Genomic DNA, 16,380 nt, shown 5'->3' with positions numbered 1-16,380 from the left:
TACGGGAACGGGTGCCTTCAGTATAAACACCCTGTATCAGCAACCACCACCCCGCTTCCATAGCAGACGCAGTTCTCTAAATCCTTGTGCAAAACCAGGATTCTTTTTTGTGTGTGTTTTTTAAGTAAAACCACAATGTCCTAAACTTCAGAAAGACAATGTTGTGGGGGAGGGAATCTTTTATTTCCTATCCTTAATACTAGAAAGTTTTATGTGCATAATTAAGTATCGTTTTTTTGAAGTTCTAGCGGGTTTGTTCCCCAAAGTGACCCACATAATGCCTCTTTTACTCTAAGGACCTTTTTTTCAAATTGAATAGACGTTTTGGACCTTTTCTTTAAATCCAGTTTCAATGTGGTTTTCATTCATTCTTTTTATTTCCCTCCAGAGGAAATTTCCACTTTCCGAACGGCTTCTGTAATGGCCGTGGGCACAGAGATGCCTTCAGTAGCGTTTGCTGCAGTGGGGTTTTGCTACTGAGGACATTTCCTAGAACTGGTGAACTTGCAAAAAACAGAGGTACCGAGTACTGGGTACGGAACTGCACTTTTCTAGGAACCCAGACTGCCAGTGTTTTGTGCACACCACCCTTCCCACTAGCTGCTAGGTCACTGCCGGTGGCTGCACCCAGTTTGGGGTGCTTGTTCCTCTGTCGGCCTTACAATGTGGGTGCTGGGCACCCGGCTTATGGCTGCCCTTTGACTTAGCATGCAGACATGAGCTCCATCCTCTGATGGCTTCACTCGTAGCCAACGCCACTGCCTTTGTAATTCCAGGCACAGAAAGATCTGAAGAAGGACCGGCCTGTCGTGCGCCGCAAGTCCGAGCTGCCTCAGGACCGCCACACCAAGAACGCCTTGGAGGCTCACTGCAGAGCTGACGAGCTGGTCTCCCAGGACGGGCGCTAGCCCCCCGGAGGACCGCTGCGGCCTGGGGGTGCCTGTTCTTTCCCGGATTCTGTAGAAAGTACATCCTTTTTGTGCCATACAAATCAGTTACACTCAGAGTCAGAGCTTTCTTCGACCCCGTTCTGTAGGCAATAATGCACTTCTGCCTCAGCTCGAGATTAGGAGTTCAAACAATGGTGGCTTCTCGGATGGGTCGGCAGAGCCGAGGGCTGCCGGCCACGTCCCCCGCGAGTGGGCCCAGCCCCGGCGCAGCCCCCATTAAGACTGTTTCCCAAAATCAGAGCTAAGGAGAGCACCCTGGTCATCCTCTTCACATTCTACCCACCCGGAATTCGTGATCATTTATACAAGTGGTTCTATGGTAATATCACTGTTCTGCAAATCAAAGGAACACTTTAAAAAAGTATTACCTATTTCTGAAGACTCTACAAACCTTTTCCGTTGTTTCTCTGTGATTGTTAACGCCAGTAGCTTCTCTCTCTCTCTCTCTCTCTCTCTTTCTCTCCTCCTCTCTTTCTTTTTATTCCTTTCTTTTTATCTCACTGAGATGGCTATTTGCTGTCCTCGTTCTAACATGACTTACTGAGAAAAGTGACATGACAATCCTCGGCCACCGTGTTTTCAGATGGTGTCTCTTTCCTTTGATGGGTGACATCTGTGCACTGTCACTTCTTTTGGGTACTGCTAAAGCCATATTTCCAAGCCTGGGGCCCAGCACCAGGGACCCCAGGAGTTCAGCTCACAGAAGAAACTTACCTTAAAAGAGAGCTTTCTCTGCCTACCTTGACTGGAATTGGAATTTTCAAATGTTGTGTTCCCCACCCCCTTTTTTTTTGGTTTGTTTGCAGACTTTTATTTTGTCTAAACATAGTTGCCCTTTCACAAGGCTCTAGAATTAATAAAGGTATCATCTCTGAGAATCCATTTTCTACATTTTATAAAAGGTCAGAACGAGATCATCTTGAGTCGGGCCAGATCTTGGCCCATCACGAGCTGCAGCCTGCCTCTGGGCGGAAAGTAACAAGAGTGCCCCGGTCCGTGCAGGGCGCCGCCCTGGTGTCCCCTGGCTACCGGGATGTGGTCCCCAAGCGCCAGTGGGCAGCAGCGGCGGCGGTGTGAGGGCTTACTGTGACCCTGTCCAGGGGAACCGAGCACACATTATAAACACCTCATGAGGGACATACAGCGTCTAAGTCCTCATTGGTCTTCAAATGCTGCTATTAAATTTCACGGACTTCCTTGCATGTGTCTAGCTTTTTGTTTGGAATGGAATAGCACGAGGAGAAAAACCTCTACCCTTAGCGCTTCGTCTGCTCTGTATCTCTCTCAGGGTGGCTCGTGTTTTGACTTATTTATCCTGCTTGAGAGCTGTTGGAGACGCGTCCCTATTCTGAACAAATGACTCTAGTTTCTCTTGTCTCTGGTATAAGACGAGATTAAGTTCATGTTAAATGTCTTGATGCATAAAAAGATAAAACATGGCTTCTTTTATTTTAATCGAGGTCTCGGGTGTCCACGGAAACGTTGTGGAAAGCAGACACGGTCCCCCGGCCGTGGTGCCTGCTGCCCCTGGTGTCACTTACGTCCACACACGATGTTGATTTCCTTGTGTCCCTGGAGGAAGGTCATGGGGGGGTGGGGGGGTCTGGGCTAGGAGCCAAGTCAAGTACTAACTAAAAAGATTGCCCCAGCTGAAAGTGGGAAAGGCCACTTTTCGAGAAGAAACACTTCCTGAGAAACTTGACAAGTAATCTATCCATTTTACCATTATGAAATCTATAATTTAAAAAAAAGCTTAGATGCCTTTTCCTTTTGAAGGAAAGAGGGTGCTTTTTATTGTATAAAGCAGCGTCTTCTGTATTTTGATATACCATTGTTTGAACTTCCGTCTTTAGCTGATAGATTCTCAAATATCCTTGATTTTGGATGTTCAGTATGTGTGTGAGAGAGGGTTCTAGGAAGACTCTCTTCTGCCCTAGGTAAAAAGCAAAATATCCACAATTTGGGTGACTATATAAAGCTCAGCCTGTAAGAACACCTTTTTGTCTAGGTTTTATTTCTGCTCTTTATTGAAGACAAACATTCACCAAAAAGGGGTGGGGGGGAGTTTTGAGAGAGACTAATTTTCTTTGACAAGACTATTATTTAATATTTTGGCCTATTAAAGTTTTCCTAGTTAGTACTCAGATTCCCTGTGCTAATTGTTCAACTTATATATTATTATATAGATACACTGTTTATTCTGTACCAAACTGATTTCAAAAAGTACTACATTGAAAATAAACCGGTGACTGTTTTTCTTCATAAAGTTCTGCGTTCGGCATCTTCACTCTTTCCAAAATGTATCTGTACATCAGAAATGTCACTATTCCGAGTGTCTTTTTAGTGTGGCTTTAGTACAGCTTCCTTTTAATATTGTACATACATTGTATCTTTGTTTTATGGTAACAAGTAATAAAAATGTAGACTTCATATTTTGTACAAAATGTCCTATGTACAGAATAAAAAAGTTCATAGAAACAGCAAAAATAGGTAAGTGGCACAATTATTTTTCTTTAGAGGATATCTGTAACTTTACGCTCTAGTGAAATGTTAAGTACCTACATATTTTTTAACATTTTGTAATTCAAGACTTTTTGTTCTGACATTGTTTATGAAGAGAAAACTTCATACACGTGCCATTTAATATGCTCTTTTATCCAATTTAAAAAAAAAAAAAAAAACCTCTAAAAATGGTGTATTATATGGACTGAATAAAGAACATGTGAATTTTATTGCTCATCATGAAACTAAATTTAGCCGTGGTGTCGGGCCAGCCGGGCCTGGCGGGTTAGCAGGCCTCCCCTCGGGCAAGAGGACATCCTCTGCTCCCCGTCTCCCGGTCAGAGGCCCCAGCCCAGCGTCCCTGGCCCGCTCCGTGAGATCGTGGCTCACCTCCCTCGGGGAATAAAGTAGAGGTGCCTTTCTCCGCCCCCACTCATCTTTGAGGAGGCAAACGTGAGTCAGAGCACAATTTATAGAAATGGAATTATCTGAGCCCAAATCACAAAGCTTAAAATGATTCTTGAAAAGAAACCGGTGTCTTGCAGACAGAGTAGAATCATAGGGAATCTGAATCCAGGGTCTCAGCCCACCCACCCCGTTCCTGATGGGGAACCTCAGAATCGCTGAGGCTGTGAGCGAAAAGTCAACAAAGGAGGCCAAGACTCAGGGTGTCCCCTTGAGCCATTGCCACAAGCCGCCCATGTCCTTGGCCACCACGCTGGGTCGACATTCCAGCAGGCAAGAGGTGACCTGTGCACCTCCGTACCCGTCTCCGTCCCGTGGTCTCCCAAGGCCCTTCTCTTGGCGGGGGAGTAAGGGACACGTGGCTCTGGAGCTGGGGCGGGTGGCAGGTCTGAGCCCATGGTCACTCCGTGGGGCAGTTCGGAGAGCCACACATACCCCACTTCATGCAGGACACCCTAAATGCGGCGCCACTAGGAGCTGGCCGTGACCTCGGACCAGGCGTCCCTTGCCTCCCATCCTGGAATCGGGGAAGCGCCGTGTCTGGTAGCATCTGTGGGTCAGGGACATCTGAGGGAACTCAGGAGGTGGACGCACACCCCAAGCCCAGTGTCGCACGGCTCCTATGTCAGGCTGGCAGGTGGACCCCGCTCTGTGCCTCTTTCCGCAAGCAGCACCTGCCGCGGGGGCCGCTGGAGGCGGCGCGGGCCCGCTCGGTCCTCACGCCCCCAGGAGCCTCTGCTGCGGGTCCCCTCCTTGACGGGTGAGGCCGGGCACGCAGAGGGCAAGTCACTTGCCCGAGGTCACAGAAGTACCGAGTGGGGCCAGCTTTCAGCCCATGCATCGTGGCCTCGGACCCCCCGCTCGCCCCCCTCCCCTTGTCACACTGGAGGAACACCTGGGTCCCGCGGGGGAGGGGGCCGCCAACAAGCCGGAGGGCTTCTGGAACTGGAGGAACTGGCAAACCAGCCCGCCCCGCGGCCCTCACACACGCTGCAGAAGCTGCTTCCATAAGCTTAGGGTTCGCCATGGTTTCCGAGTCAGGAAACTCCGACACGTTCTCCAGCTTCAGCCCTTCGGAGACCTCCCGCTCGTGAGCTGTGGCCCTCGGCAGCTTCCTCGTGTCACCCTGGGAACCTGGAAACGTGTCAGAACCTCCGCTGCCCTTTGATAATACACGTGCTTTTACGTAAGAGTTCACTTGGGGGAAAAGTGGGCTCCACGATCCAAAGTTTTGAAACCCACAAAGACTGACTTTTTTAGAGAAGGAGATGGGAGGAGTAGGGGCGACGGCCCCGCTCTGGCCCGCGGGCTCGGGTCTCTGTGCCGAGGCGACAGCCCCGCTCTGGCCCGCGGGCTCGGGTCTCTGCTTTCTACAACAGCGTGACGGAAATCGCACGGCACTTTGCGGGAGTGGAGGAAAGAATCTCTAATTCATCTTTTTTTTAAGATTTTATTTATTTGAAAGACAGGACGAGCAGTGAGGATGGACAGAGGGAGAGCGGAAGAGAAGCCGACTCCCCACTGCGCGGGGAACCCGACGTGGGACTCGGTCCCAGGACCCGGGAACCATGACCTGAGCCACCCAGGAGCCCCCCGAATTGATCTTTCTTCTGATCAGGGGAAACATGGCCTGGTTTCCTCCTGCGGGCCGTTAGAAACAGCTCGCTAAATTTCAGCTGGAGCTGAACTCAGCTTCGTGGTTTATTTTATAGGTTGACACAGAACCGATGACTAGTCAGTCACAGGAATTTTCTGACCCGTCTTTTTTTTTTTTTTTTTTTTCCAGTTTTCCTGAGTTGCCCTCGGCACTCAGCGGGGGGTCAGTCCCAGGCACAGCGCACGCACGCAGTCTTGTGAAATGACCACAGTAAGTCTAGTTAACCTCCACCTCCAGCTTCATGACCCCAAAGAAAGCCACCCTGGTTCCTGTAGTGAGAACAGCCAGTGAGAGACACTCGGGTGAACACACCATTGTCTGGGGAGCAACAGCGAGCAGGGCGCCCACAGAGCTTCGAGGAACCCCTGGAATCAGGCACGTTCAGGAAACCCCTTCTATGCGGCGGGTCTGGTCCCGGAGGCGACTCATGGAGGTCTCTCCCTGTCCCTCCCACATGTGCACCCCGACCCGCTCACGCCGGCACCACGCACAGAGTTGGGCTGGGGGTCCCTGGGGGTGCTGGGGGGCCTGGGCACTTAAAGCGTCACGCTGAGGGGTCAACCCTAAGGTTCCCTGTCCGCCTTGCTCAGGTGCGGTCACCTCACCAGCGCCTTTGTTACTGTCTCCAAAATGCGTCTTGGAGAACTCGGCCTCCAGTGGCATGTGGATGTGAGGGCACCTGGTAACCGGCGACGGCCCCTTTCCTCCGGGGTTTTCTCCTGGAGCCCCTCGTGCCGCTAACACTCGGCGGAGGAGCGTACCTTCCCCACACGCCAAAGGAGAGGGCTTTCGACCTTACGAAAAGCGGGTCCTCGGTCATGAAGTCAGCCCAGGGTGAGCATGCCACCTGAGGCTCGGCCACCAGAGCAGGGATCCTCCTGAGCAAGAAGAGATCCTGAGGCCGGGCCTCTCGCAAGCCGGCACGCCAGGCACAAAACCCAGGCCGACTCCCGAGGCCACATTCACTGGCTGCTCTCGAGCTGAAAAACAAATGGCATCTCTAAGTCCTGCCGCTCCGTGGGGCGCCTGGGGGGTTCGGGGGGTTAAAGCCGCTGCCTTCGGCTCAGGTCATGATCTCAGGGTCTAGGATCACGCCCCACATTTGGGCCCACACTGCCTGCCTCTCTGCCTACTTGTGATCTCTGTCAAATACATAAGTAAAATCTTTTTTTTTTTTTAAAGATTTTATTTATGTATTTGACAGAGAGAGATCACAGTAGACAGGCAGGCAGAGAGAGAGAGAGGGGGAAGCAGGCTCCCTGCTGAGCAGAGAGCCCAACATGGGACTCAATCCCAGGACCCTGAGATCATGACCTGAGCCGAAGGCAGCCGCTTAACCGACTGAACCACCCAGGCGCCCCTACATAAGTAAAATCTTTAAAAAAAAAAAAAAAGTCCTATCATTCCATGAATTGTTTTCTTTTGTTTGATGTTGTCAAAACCCAGATGATTCTGTGGCATAAGTTTGTGCTAGGAGAGCCAGAAGTTGCTTCTTCCTGAATCATGTCCTCACGAGTTTCAAAAAGACCAGAATAAAAAGCCTGCCACGTGGAGTGACCCGTGAGTGAAGCCCCAGCGCGAGAGAGAGCAGGTCAGGGCCAACCAGCAGGACAGACAGAGGAATGGGCTTACGAGCGCCTGCAGGCGCCAACAGTGATGGCCGAAGGGCTGCTTTCTTGTGGGGGACGTCCCCAAGACCACTATGGGTGCAGTAACTCCCTGGAAGGACCCAGAAGGAAGCAAAACTGCTGTACCCTGGTCACCCTTTATGACCGCCAGGGACACAGGTTAAGGTCAGCAAGAGGAAAGGCCGCCTCGGGCAGGGCCCTCTTGCCCTCTCCCTAAGGTCACTCCTCCTGCCAGCAGCTCCACATGCGTGGGGCCAACCAGGGAAAAGCCCAGAGAAGAGTCTGGGTGTCCGGGGTTTCAGGGGGACCAGTCACACTTGCAGGGGACTCCAGATGCTGGGCTGACAGTGCAGTCCACAACCACACCCCAGATCCTGATGTTACTGCGGACGGGGGCGTGGCCTTAAGGCCCCAGGGAGACAAAAAGCGCCATCTGGCAGGACTTCCCCAGGGCTCGGGTCGGCCTGCCAGGAGCTGGGGCAATAGCCAACCCTCTCCTGGGGCAAGGGGGATCCCTTCATCACACCACAGTCCTCGCAGGCAGGGAGCTGTAAGTGCGGAGAGGTTCACTCACAGCCAAGGTCACGGCCGGCAGGGGCACAGCCACATGCAACCATGGGCAGCCAGCCAGAGGAGGGGCCCGTTAACCCACTGAGAAGGTAGAGGATTCGGAGATAAGGCTAGCAACCTGCTGGTGGAAAAAGAACAGACCCTAAAACATATGCGCTGCTCTCGGCAGCCCTGGGGGGAGCCACTCAGTACCTTGAAGTGGCTAAGAGGTGACTCGTATTCAGTGTCAAAGGGAAGTAAACAGGGGAGCCATACCTCACGTTCGGGCACGTTCACTGCTCCACTGGCCCCGGGTACCAGCAACGTCAGGGCCCGGCAAAGTCTCTGGAAGGCAGGAATCTCGATCCTACTCACAGCATGATGGATACCATGGGCCCCTCCCCAAACTAGAATGGAGTCAATTAACAGTCACTGGCGTCTTCTCCTTCTAGCATTTTCTCCAGCCTGGACACTGGCATGACTTTAGGTCCCAGCAGGCACAGCATCGGTGAGGAGGCTCCAGCAGCATAGAGCAGAGCCTGGATGGAACCCGCATCTCCCAGCCCCGGGGGCCAATGTGGTCCCAAGGTGAGACCCAGTCTCCAGCTAAGTGACGCTGGGCCCGGTGTCAGATCTCTGCTGGCCAGACTCACACCCCCATCACCAGTCTGCACACTAGTGCTGAGCACGGCAGTGCCTCCACGTCCTCATCTCGGCATGAGAAACGACCAACGGAGGCCGGTCCCTCGGGAAATGAATGGCGTTAAAGCCTTTTCCTTTATTGAACATACTTTCCCTCCTCTTTGGGTTCTAAACTCTACCTTCCCAAACTGGTAAATGTTCATAGCAGTTTCTTTTATAATTCCATACTTGAAAACAGTTGGCAATACAGTGCCCCCCCCCAGAAAGTGTTAATAATACAACAATAGTGATTGGCCTCCTGACCTGTGAAATCCAGAATTCTGAAAACCCTGGTCTACCTCAAAGCCCTTGTTTTACAGAAAATGAAGTCAGCTCAGAGAAAAAAGCCCCTCACTAGGGAGTGCTACAACCCAGCTGGTTGGACATGGAGTTTTGAGGTTTGGGGGGCTTTTTTCCCCAAGATTTTATTTATTTGAGAGAGTGAGAGCATGAGCAGGGGGAGGGGCACAGGGAGAGGGAGGGAGACTCTTAAGCAGACTCCACACACAACATGGAGCCGGATACCAGCTCCGTCTCACGCCCCTGAGGTCATGACCTGAGGTGAGACCAAGAGTTTGATGCTCAACCCACCGAGCCACCCAGGAGCCCCGAGTTGGACGTGTTTAATCAGACCTCAGAGTCCTGGACTTAGGGGCAGTCCTTTCTGCATTCTTTCTAGGTTGTGGAATTCTTTTAAATGTCTCTAGGAATTGAATATTCAAAAGATTTATTTGACATAGATAGCCTCTTATGGGAACATTTTCACTTTGCTAAGTAAAAATTCAGATATTTCCCGAATAGGAAAATTTTCCCATATCAAAACCTGAGTTTCTCAGAACACTTGGAAAAAGCCGTTGGAATCATTTTCAGTCTGTTGTAGAGGATGGACCAGAAACGCTCAGTCATCCATGGCCACACATTTTCTGTCTTAAAAAAAAAAAAAAAAAAAAAAGTGGGGGTGCCTGGGTGGCTCACTGGGTTAAGCCTCTGCCTTTGGCTCAGGTCATGATCTCAGGGTCCTGGGATGGAGCCCCGCATCAGGCGCTCTGCTTGGCAGGGAGCCTGCTTCCCCCCGCCCCCGTCTGCCTCTCTGCGTACTTGTGATCTCTGTCAAATAAATAAACAAAAAGAAAAGTGCCCATATGTTCCACCAGTTGACCTTATAAAACTTGAGTACAAAAAAAAAAAAAAAAAAAAAAAAATCAAAATGAAACCCAGCCTCCCAGAGTGAAGAGCTGACCTAAATGAGGACAGAATTCCAATGAACAGATGTCTGGACCTGTGGACACTGGGGCTTCAGGGTGCCTGGGATGACCTTGACACCCATGGCACTCAGGATCCGGGCAGGCATGACCGGCCACTCCCACCTGCCTCGCCAGCCCTGCCCTGCATCTGGTGGGGCACAGCCCACCCACACGGCCACACCAGAAACCCAGCCTGGAGTCTTCCCCACATCGGGACACATCTCTCTACCAGCCCTGCCCCAGCTTTGCTCCCGCCCTTCCCTTAATGGCATGAGAGCCCTCTCTCCGGAGCATCTCAAAACAGTAATCTCATTACCCTCTTGTTTAAACCCCTTGAATGGCTTACCATGGCACTCAGATGAAGCCTGATCTCCTTCCCAGAGGCTCCAGGGTCTCTCTGATCTGACTCCTGTCAACATCTGCCGCCTCTGGCCCATGTCCCACGTGTTCTGTCACTGGCCTCCCTTTCTCACCTCTTTCCCACCTCAGGGCCTTTGCACCAGCCATCATTGCTGACCCCATCCCCAGAGTAGCATGGCTGACTTTTTTCTCTCCTGCATATGTAAACGTCAGTGTTTTCTCTTCAGAGAGACCTTCTCTGAACACCCTGTCAAAATTGGGAACTCGTTTCCTTCTGAGCCCTGATACAAGCTGTAATTCGAGTTGCTGCTTAGTTGAGTGCCTCTGCCAGTAGACGGGGACCTCGGCTGCTTTTTCATTGTGTTCCCAGTGCTCAGCTCCATCCCCACACAACAGAGTCCTTTGCTCACTGGTTAGGTGGGTGAGGGTGCACGGGGCTAGGACACACACCAGGGACTGGCCATGTGCCTACAGCAGAAAGGGCTGTAGGGGAGAGGATACTTGCCCATTGCAACATTTGCGTGCTCAACATGATGGTGCTGATAAGCAACAGACATCCTTGCTTCTGTGTAACCAGAACAGCCCAACAAATCAAGCTCAGCTAGGAGTATCATGACAGGGAGTGGGCAGAGTAATGGGGGGCAGGGCTTCCCCTGGGCTCCCTCCATGAGAGTGAGGGATGTTCCAAGCAAAGGGACGCACACAGAGATCCATGGATGGGGGAGGCATGAGAGAGGCCAGGGAGAGTGGCCATGAAATGAGGCTGCAGCCTTCTCTAGGGCTGGGTTACTAAAGCCCACCAATTCTTTTAAGGGATTTGGACTTCAGCCTAGAGGCAGGAAGAAGGTATGAAAGAATTCTGCACAGGGGGTCAGTAAGATTAGAGGTGGCAGCTGACACTTAAGTCCCTCAAGTGGAATGTGAGCTGAGGATGGGGGTCACAGGCAAGGGAACTATGGTGGCTGAGAGGCACAGAACCCCCATGGTTATGAAGTCCGCGCTGCTGCTTGGATTGGGTTGTCCAGGCTGGGACCGAGCATTGCCAAGACCAAATGAGGCAAAAAAAAGAAGGAAAGAAGATCTAAATAAAATAATAAGGTGGATAGTGCAGGTGGACATTAAACTCTAGTCTTTATTAACTTTTTTTAAAGATTGTATGTATTTAGGGGCACCTGCGTGGCTCAGTTGGTTTAGTGTCTGCCTCCAGCTCAGATCATGATTCCGGAGTCATTGGATCAAGCCCTGCATCAGGTTTCCTACTCCACGGGAAGCCTGCTTCTCCCTCTCCCACTGTCTGCAGCTCCCCCGCTTATGCTCACTTGCTCTCTCTGTCAAATAAATAAATAAAATCTTAAAGGAAAGGAAAAAAAAAACAAAAAAAAAACCTTAGGTACCCCTAAACTCTAGTCTTTAAACCACAGAGGACTGCTTTTCAAGTTCACATACAACATTTATGAAAATTGATCATATACTATGCCACAAAAATCTGAAATTCCAAACAGAATAATGCAATGCTACCCTGATCACCATGTGACAAAACTTGAAATTAAGAACAAAATTTCCTCAAAGGTCTTTCCACATAGAAATTTTTAAGCCACTCAGTAACTCAAGAGACTGTAAATTTGATGCAGCATTTCTAAAAATTATAGTAACAAAACTATGACATATCAGAATCAATTGGATGCAGCCAACGTTGTAATCAGAAGTAAATTCATAGCATTCAAAATCCATATCAAAAATACTTAAGTAACTTAAATTTCCAACATAAAAAGCTAAATAACTGGGAACCTGGGTGGCTCATTTGGTTAAGTGTTCAACTTTTGATAACAGCTCAGATCATGATCTCAGGGTCATGAGATCAAGCCCCATGTCATGCTCTCCATTCATTGGGGAGTTTTCTTCTCTCCCTCTCCTTTGCCCCTCCCCCTGTTCTCGTTCTCTCTCTCTCTCTCTTAAATACATCTTTAAAAAAATTTTAAAGTGGGGTGTCTGGTTAAGCATCTGCCTTCAGATCAGGTCATGATCCCATGGTCCTGGGAGTGAGCCTTGCAGAGGGCGCCTTTTGGTGGTAGTTAGAACTCAGGTGTCCAGGAATGCGGAACATGCCCTTCTCATATTCCCTCTGCCTTCAGGTCTGATGTGTACCCAGCCATGACCAGGGTGAAGACATGAAGACCTGACATCTCTCTCTGACTTGCCATATTGTTCAAAGTTCAAAAAGAACAATAAAAGGAAGTTTGCTTCCAATGCTCTGTGCCCTTCCCCCACAACACCAGTCAGCCACCCCGTTCAATTCCCATGAGGCAAACCGTGTCTCCAACTTGTGTATCTTTCCAGAAATTATTTTATATGTATATAAGCCAATGGGTATTTTTTGAGTTACAGCATCCTATGGTATCCCAAAAGATACCTAAAACCCAAAGAAAGTGTCACCTATTATTATTACTAGGATCTCTGTATCAGGCAGAACCCGAGGCCTAGGGAGCTGGGTGAACTGCCCAAGGTCAGCCTGCAGTACAATTCAGGGTTTGAATCCAGCGACGGCCGTCTGACCTGGGCAGGCCTCTGGGTCCTGCTCTGCCCTTGGACCCGCTCTTCCAAGTCCCCTTTGCGTATGCTCTCTGCCTCCCTCTGCCCCGGTGCCCTCCCTTTCCTCCATCCCTCTCCCTGCGGTAATGGTAATCGCGTACAAATTCTCATCCACCTGGAAGGCTGACCTTGAGTCAGGGGTGGCGTCCAACCTCCACACTTCACAGAGGGACCAACTGAGACCCAGAAAGGCTCCGGAAGCGTTCGGGTTTCTGCTCCCGATCTTTGCTCGGCTGTTTCCCGCCTGCCCACCTGCTGCCCTGCCCCGCCTCACGCGACGGCCATCGGCTCGGGCTGCAGTCAGAGTCGTCGGGTCGCCGTCGGGATCTGATGAAAGCCACCCCCCCCCATCAACAGGGGCACCCACAGCCCACCCTGCAGGTAGTGTGAAGGGGGTCCCAGCCCCCAGAAGCCCAGCCAAGGACCGCGGCCCAAGTGCCCCTAGTCCGGCTGGACAATAAAAAACACGTGAGAGCGAAGAGCACGAGCCGGGCCCCGACGAACGTGCGGAAGAAGAGCGGCCTCGCCACAGGAGCGGCAAGGAGGGGTCTACGGAGGCGACAAGTGTCGGAGGCAGGGGAAGAGGACGGTGGGCGGCCCCTGCGTCCCCGCCAAGACATTGGCCCCATGCTCCGGAAACAAGCCAAAAGGGCGGAGGCCAGCAAAGCTCCCAGAGCGAGAGGCGGCCTAACCGCACGGCCGGCTCAGAAAAATGACGCAAGCGGCGCGCCGGGCTCACCCTCCAACGCTACAGCCCCGCTCCCGCGCGGTAAACGGCGACCCGTACAGAACGCAACCCGACGCCAAATCTCGCGGGAGAGCGAGATTCACGCGGGTAGCAGGTGGGCGGGGTGGGACTAATAAGACTTCCCCGCCTCCGCGCAAAGTCCCGCCCCCTGGCTGGGATGGGCCAGTCCCAAGTCCCCCCTCCGCCCATTCCGGCTGCAGGGATTGGTCTCAGAGATCATGTGACCGAGCGTGCTTCGGGAGCACGTGATCGCGCCGCTTCTCGGACACATGACCTCGGCGGCGGCGTTCGCGTTTCGTCCGTGGCGGGAGAGGGCTGGAGACCTAGACCTGGCGCCGGGCCCAGGCCAGCCGGTCGGTCACTGGCTAAGTGAAGAGCCCGCCTCCTGGGCCTGCGGGAGGCGGCGTGGACCCGCGCCGCGGTGGGAGGCAGACCCCGGGCCCGAACGGCGGACCGGCGGTCTCGGAAGGCTGGTGCTTCGGGCGGTTGAGCAGAGCGTCTGCCCGCGGCCCGCGACAGCCCAGCTTGTGTGGCGGGCCGCGTGGCTTCCCTTCTGGGACGGGTAGGACCATGGGAGCGAGGCTGAAGACGAGGCCGGCCCTGTTCAACAGTTCCCGGGCCGGGCCGCGGCCGGTCGGCGAGGGAGCAGCTCCGCGGCTGTGGGCAGTGCAGGGCCGGGTAGACGGACGCGGGCCAGAGAAGGACGTTCCTGGCAGAGAGCGGGTAGTTTCAGTAGATGCTGCCAGGTCTGGCTGGGTTCATCGGGTCACGTTCCTGGAGAGGCTGCGACCAGTGAGGTCAGGGGTCCCGGGTGGCTCAGTTAAGCCGCTGCCTTCGGCTCACGTCGTGATTCCAGGGTCCTGGGATGGAGCCCCGCATTGGGCTCCCTGCTCCGCGGAGAGCCTGCTTCCCCCTCTCTCAGCCTACTTGTGGGATCTCTCTCTCTCTCAAATAAATAAATAAAATCTTAAAAAATTATTTGAGACCAGTTAGGTTAGATGTACGCCTTGGGTCGCTTACTGGGGGCTTAGCACAAGTGACTATTCGGGGCCTGTTTCTTTTTTAACATTACTAAGTTGTTTTTTTTTTTTTTTTAAGATTTCTTGTATTTGACAGCACAAGCAGGGGGAACGGAAGAGGGAGAAGCAGACACCCCTGCTGAGCAGGGAGCCCCACGCGGGGCTTGATCCCAGGACCCTGGGATCATGACCTGAGCCAAAGGCAGATGCTTTACCAACTGAGCCACCCAGGCACCTCTAATATTACTGAATCTTGACAGCAACAGTGAGTGGTCAGCAGTGCACTGGAGGCGTCTCGACAGGGAGAGACTTGACTGAGGCTTCACAGCCTGGAAGTGGAGGAGTCAGAGTTGAACCCAGGCATCAGCCTAACCAGCCTGCAGACCGTCAACCAGCGGCTTTTCCACCCTGAGAAGCAAGGGTGGGTGAGCCAAGGAAAGCACCGCCTCTCCATGCCATTCAGAGTCGCCCAAGCCCTAATGACACTCCCTTTCCCCACTGATTTTTGCTCAAGGTATTGGTGACCATGGAGGATGGAGCCGGTTGCTTTCCAGTCTACCCTCCTGACTGGTGTCTGGAGCCCATTAACAAGAGATAGGAGGGTCTCAGGCAGAGCCAGGAAATGGGGAGAAGCAGTGGGAATGAAGAACCTAGAAGCCAGAACTTGATGGGGCAGGGGGGGGGAGCGCGGCGATGTGTGAGGCCTGAAGAGAATCACCTGCAGCATAACTGAGTCAATTCAGCAAGTATCTGTCAAACTCCTGCTGCTCCAGGCACTCTAGGCGCTAAAGACCTAGCATTAAGCAAAAGAGGTAGAAATCCTTGCCATCCCAGAACTTGCCTTGTAGTGCCGGAAAGAGACCAGTAAACAAGATAAACAACATTCATACTGTATTAGAAGTGATGAAACCTACTGGACAAAAGACAGAACCGAGAAGGGTCTGGGAGGTGAGAACAAATTTACATAAGGGGCAGGGAAGGCCTTACTGAGAAAGAGACTTGGAAGGAAGTGAGGACACCGCACGTGCAAGGGACCTATGGTGGGTGGGAGCCTGCAGTGCAGTGAGTGTGGGATTGAGGATAGGTGATGAGAGGTAACAGGTGGCCACAAAAAGGACTTGGAATTTAGGGGCGCCTGAGTGGCTCAGTGGGTTAAAGCCTCTGCCTTCGGCTCAGGTCGTGATCCCAGGGTCCTCGGATCGAGCCCCACATTGGGGGCTCTGCTCCGTAGGGATCCTGCTTCTCTGCCCCGCCCCCTCCCTGCCTTACTTTCTGCCTACTTATGATCTCTGTCAAATAAATAAATTTAGAAAAATTTAGCAGGGACTGGAATTTTAACCGAGTGAGATAAGCTTATTGTGGGGTTTTAAGACAGCCCCCATCGCCCCCCACATGAGCTGTTTTGCTGTACTTAACCAAGCTGGACACCCCCGTGCTAGAGACTGGAAGGCAGTATGCCTGCTCTCCCAAAACCACACTGGCATCTCGGTCTTCTTTGCCCAAGATAGGGCCGCAGCCCTTTTCCTTCCACTTGATTTCTCTTACCCCTGATTGCCGCGGTAGGCTGTGGGATCTTCATGGAGACCACCCGGCCAAGTGGTCCCATCTTCCTCTGCGTAGTTCATGGTCCGGGTTTCTGCGTTCCCAGGCTGCCACTCAGGGTGTGCACGTGCTTAGATGGCCGGTGGGAGTGAAATCTCCATGCCGTGTGTCCTAACAGTGCTCAGACCTGTGCTCTCAGAGGCTCCCCGGTGACAGTTCAGGCCAGAGGTCACAGGAGGACTATGCTACACCTCGAGAAGGGCCTCAGGCCTCATCCTAGGCACCTGACATGTCACTGGTGTCCCCAGCCCTGAAATGGAACTGTATTTCCATTATCAACTCCAGTGTCTGGAAAATCTGGCACTCCAGGTCTCAAAAGTCTGTGGTCTGGAAACATGATTAGGGTGCTGGAACCATGCGCCCAGAGATGGATTTTCACAGCCCAG

At 52.3% G+C, this 16,380-nt stretch overlaps 1 protein-coding gene and 2 long non-coding RNA genes across 17 annotated transcripts in view; 2 read left to right on the top strand and 1 right to left on the bottom strand.

The window, feature by feature from the left end:
* The window catches only part of PPP2R5C (protein phosphatase 2 regulatory subunit B'gamma), a 121,585-nt gene extending 117,903 nt beyond the window's left edge, over positions 1 to 3,682 (top strand). For all 15 annotated transcript variants that reach the window (XR_014313474.1, XR_014313475.1, XR_014313476.1 and 12 more), the window contains one exon: positions 777 to 3,682. Coding sequence is in view for 8 of the 15 variants with exons in the window: in XM_082737487.1 (XP_082593613.1) it covers positions 777 to 908 (132 nt within the window). In the remaining 7 variants the exon portion in view is untranslated. The remainder of the gene's footprint in view (positions 1 to 776) is intronic.
* A 520-nt stretch (positions 3,683 to 4,202) lies between these two features.
* LOC309868072 lies at positions 4,203 to 6,742 on the top strand. Its single transcript, XR_014313495.1, has 2 exons — positions 4,203 to 5,784; positions 6,165 to 6,742. It is a non-coding gene; the product is annotated as an uncharacterized lncRNA (long non-coding RNA).
* A 247-nt stretch (positions 6,743 to 6,989) lies between these two features.
* LOC309868071 lies at positions 6,990 to 13,398 on the bottom strand. Its single transcript, XR_014313494.1, has 2 exons — positions 12,754 to 13,398; positions 6,990 to 11,364 (listed from the first exon to the last, which is right to left on the bottom strand). It is a non-coding gene; the product is annotated as an uncharacterized lncRNA (long non-coding RNA).
* Between the last annotated feature and the right edge of the window lie 2,982 nt (positions 13,399 to 16,380).

This window comes from Mustela nivalis (assembly GCF_964662115.1).
Source record: "Mustela nivalis genome assembly, chromosome: 6".
In the NCBI taxonomy this organism is placed as follows: domain Eukaryota; kingdom Metazoa; phylum Chordata; class Mammalia; order Carnivora; family Mustelidae; genus Mustela; species Mustela nivalis.
Note: the sequence above shows the minus strand (reverse complement) of the source record. Positions and strands in the feature narration are given on the sequence as shown.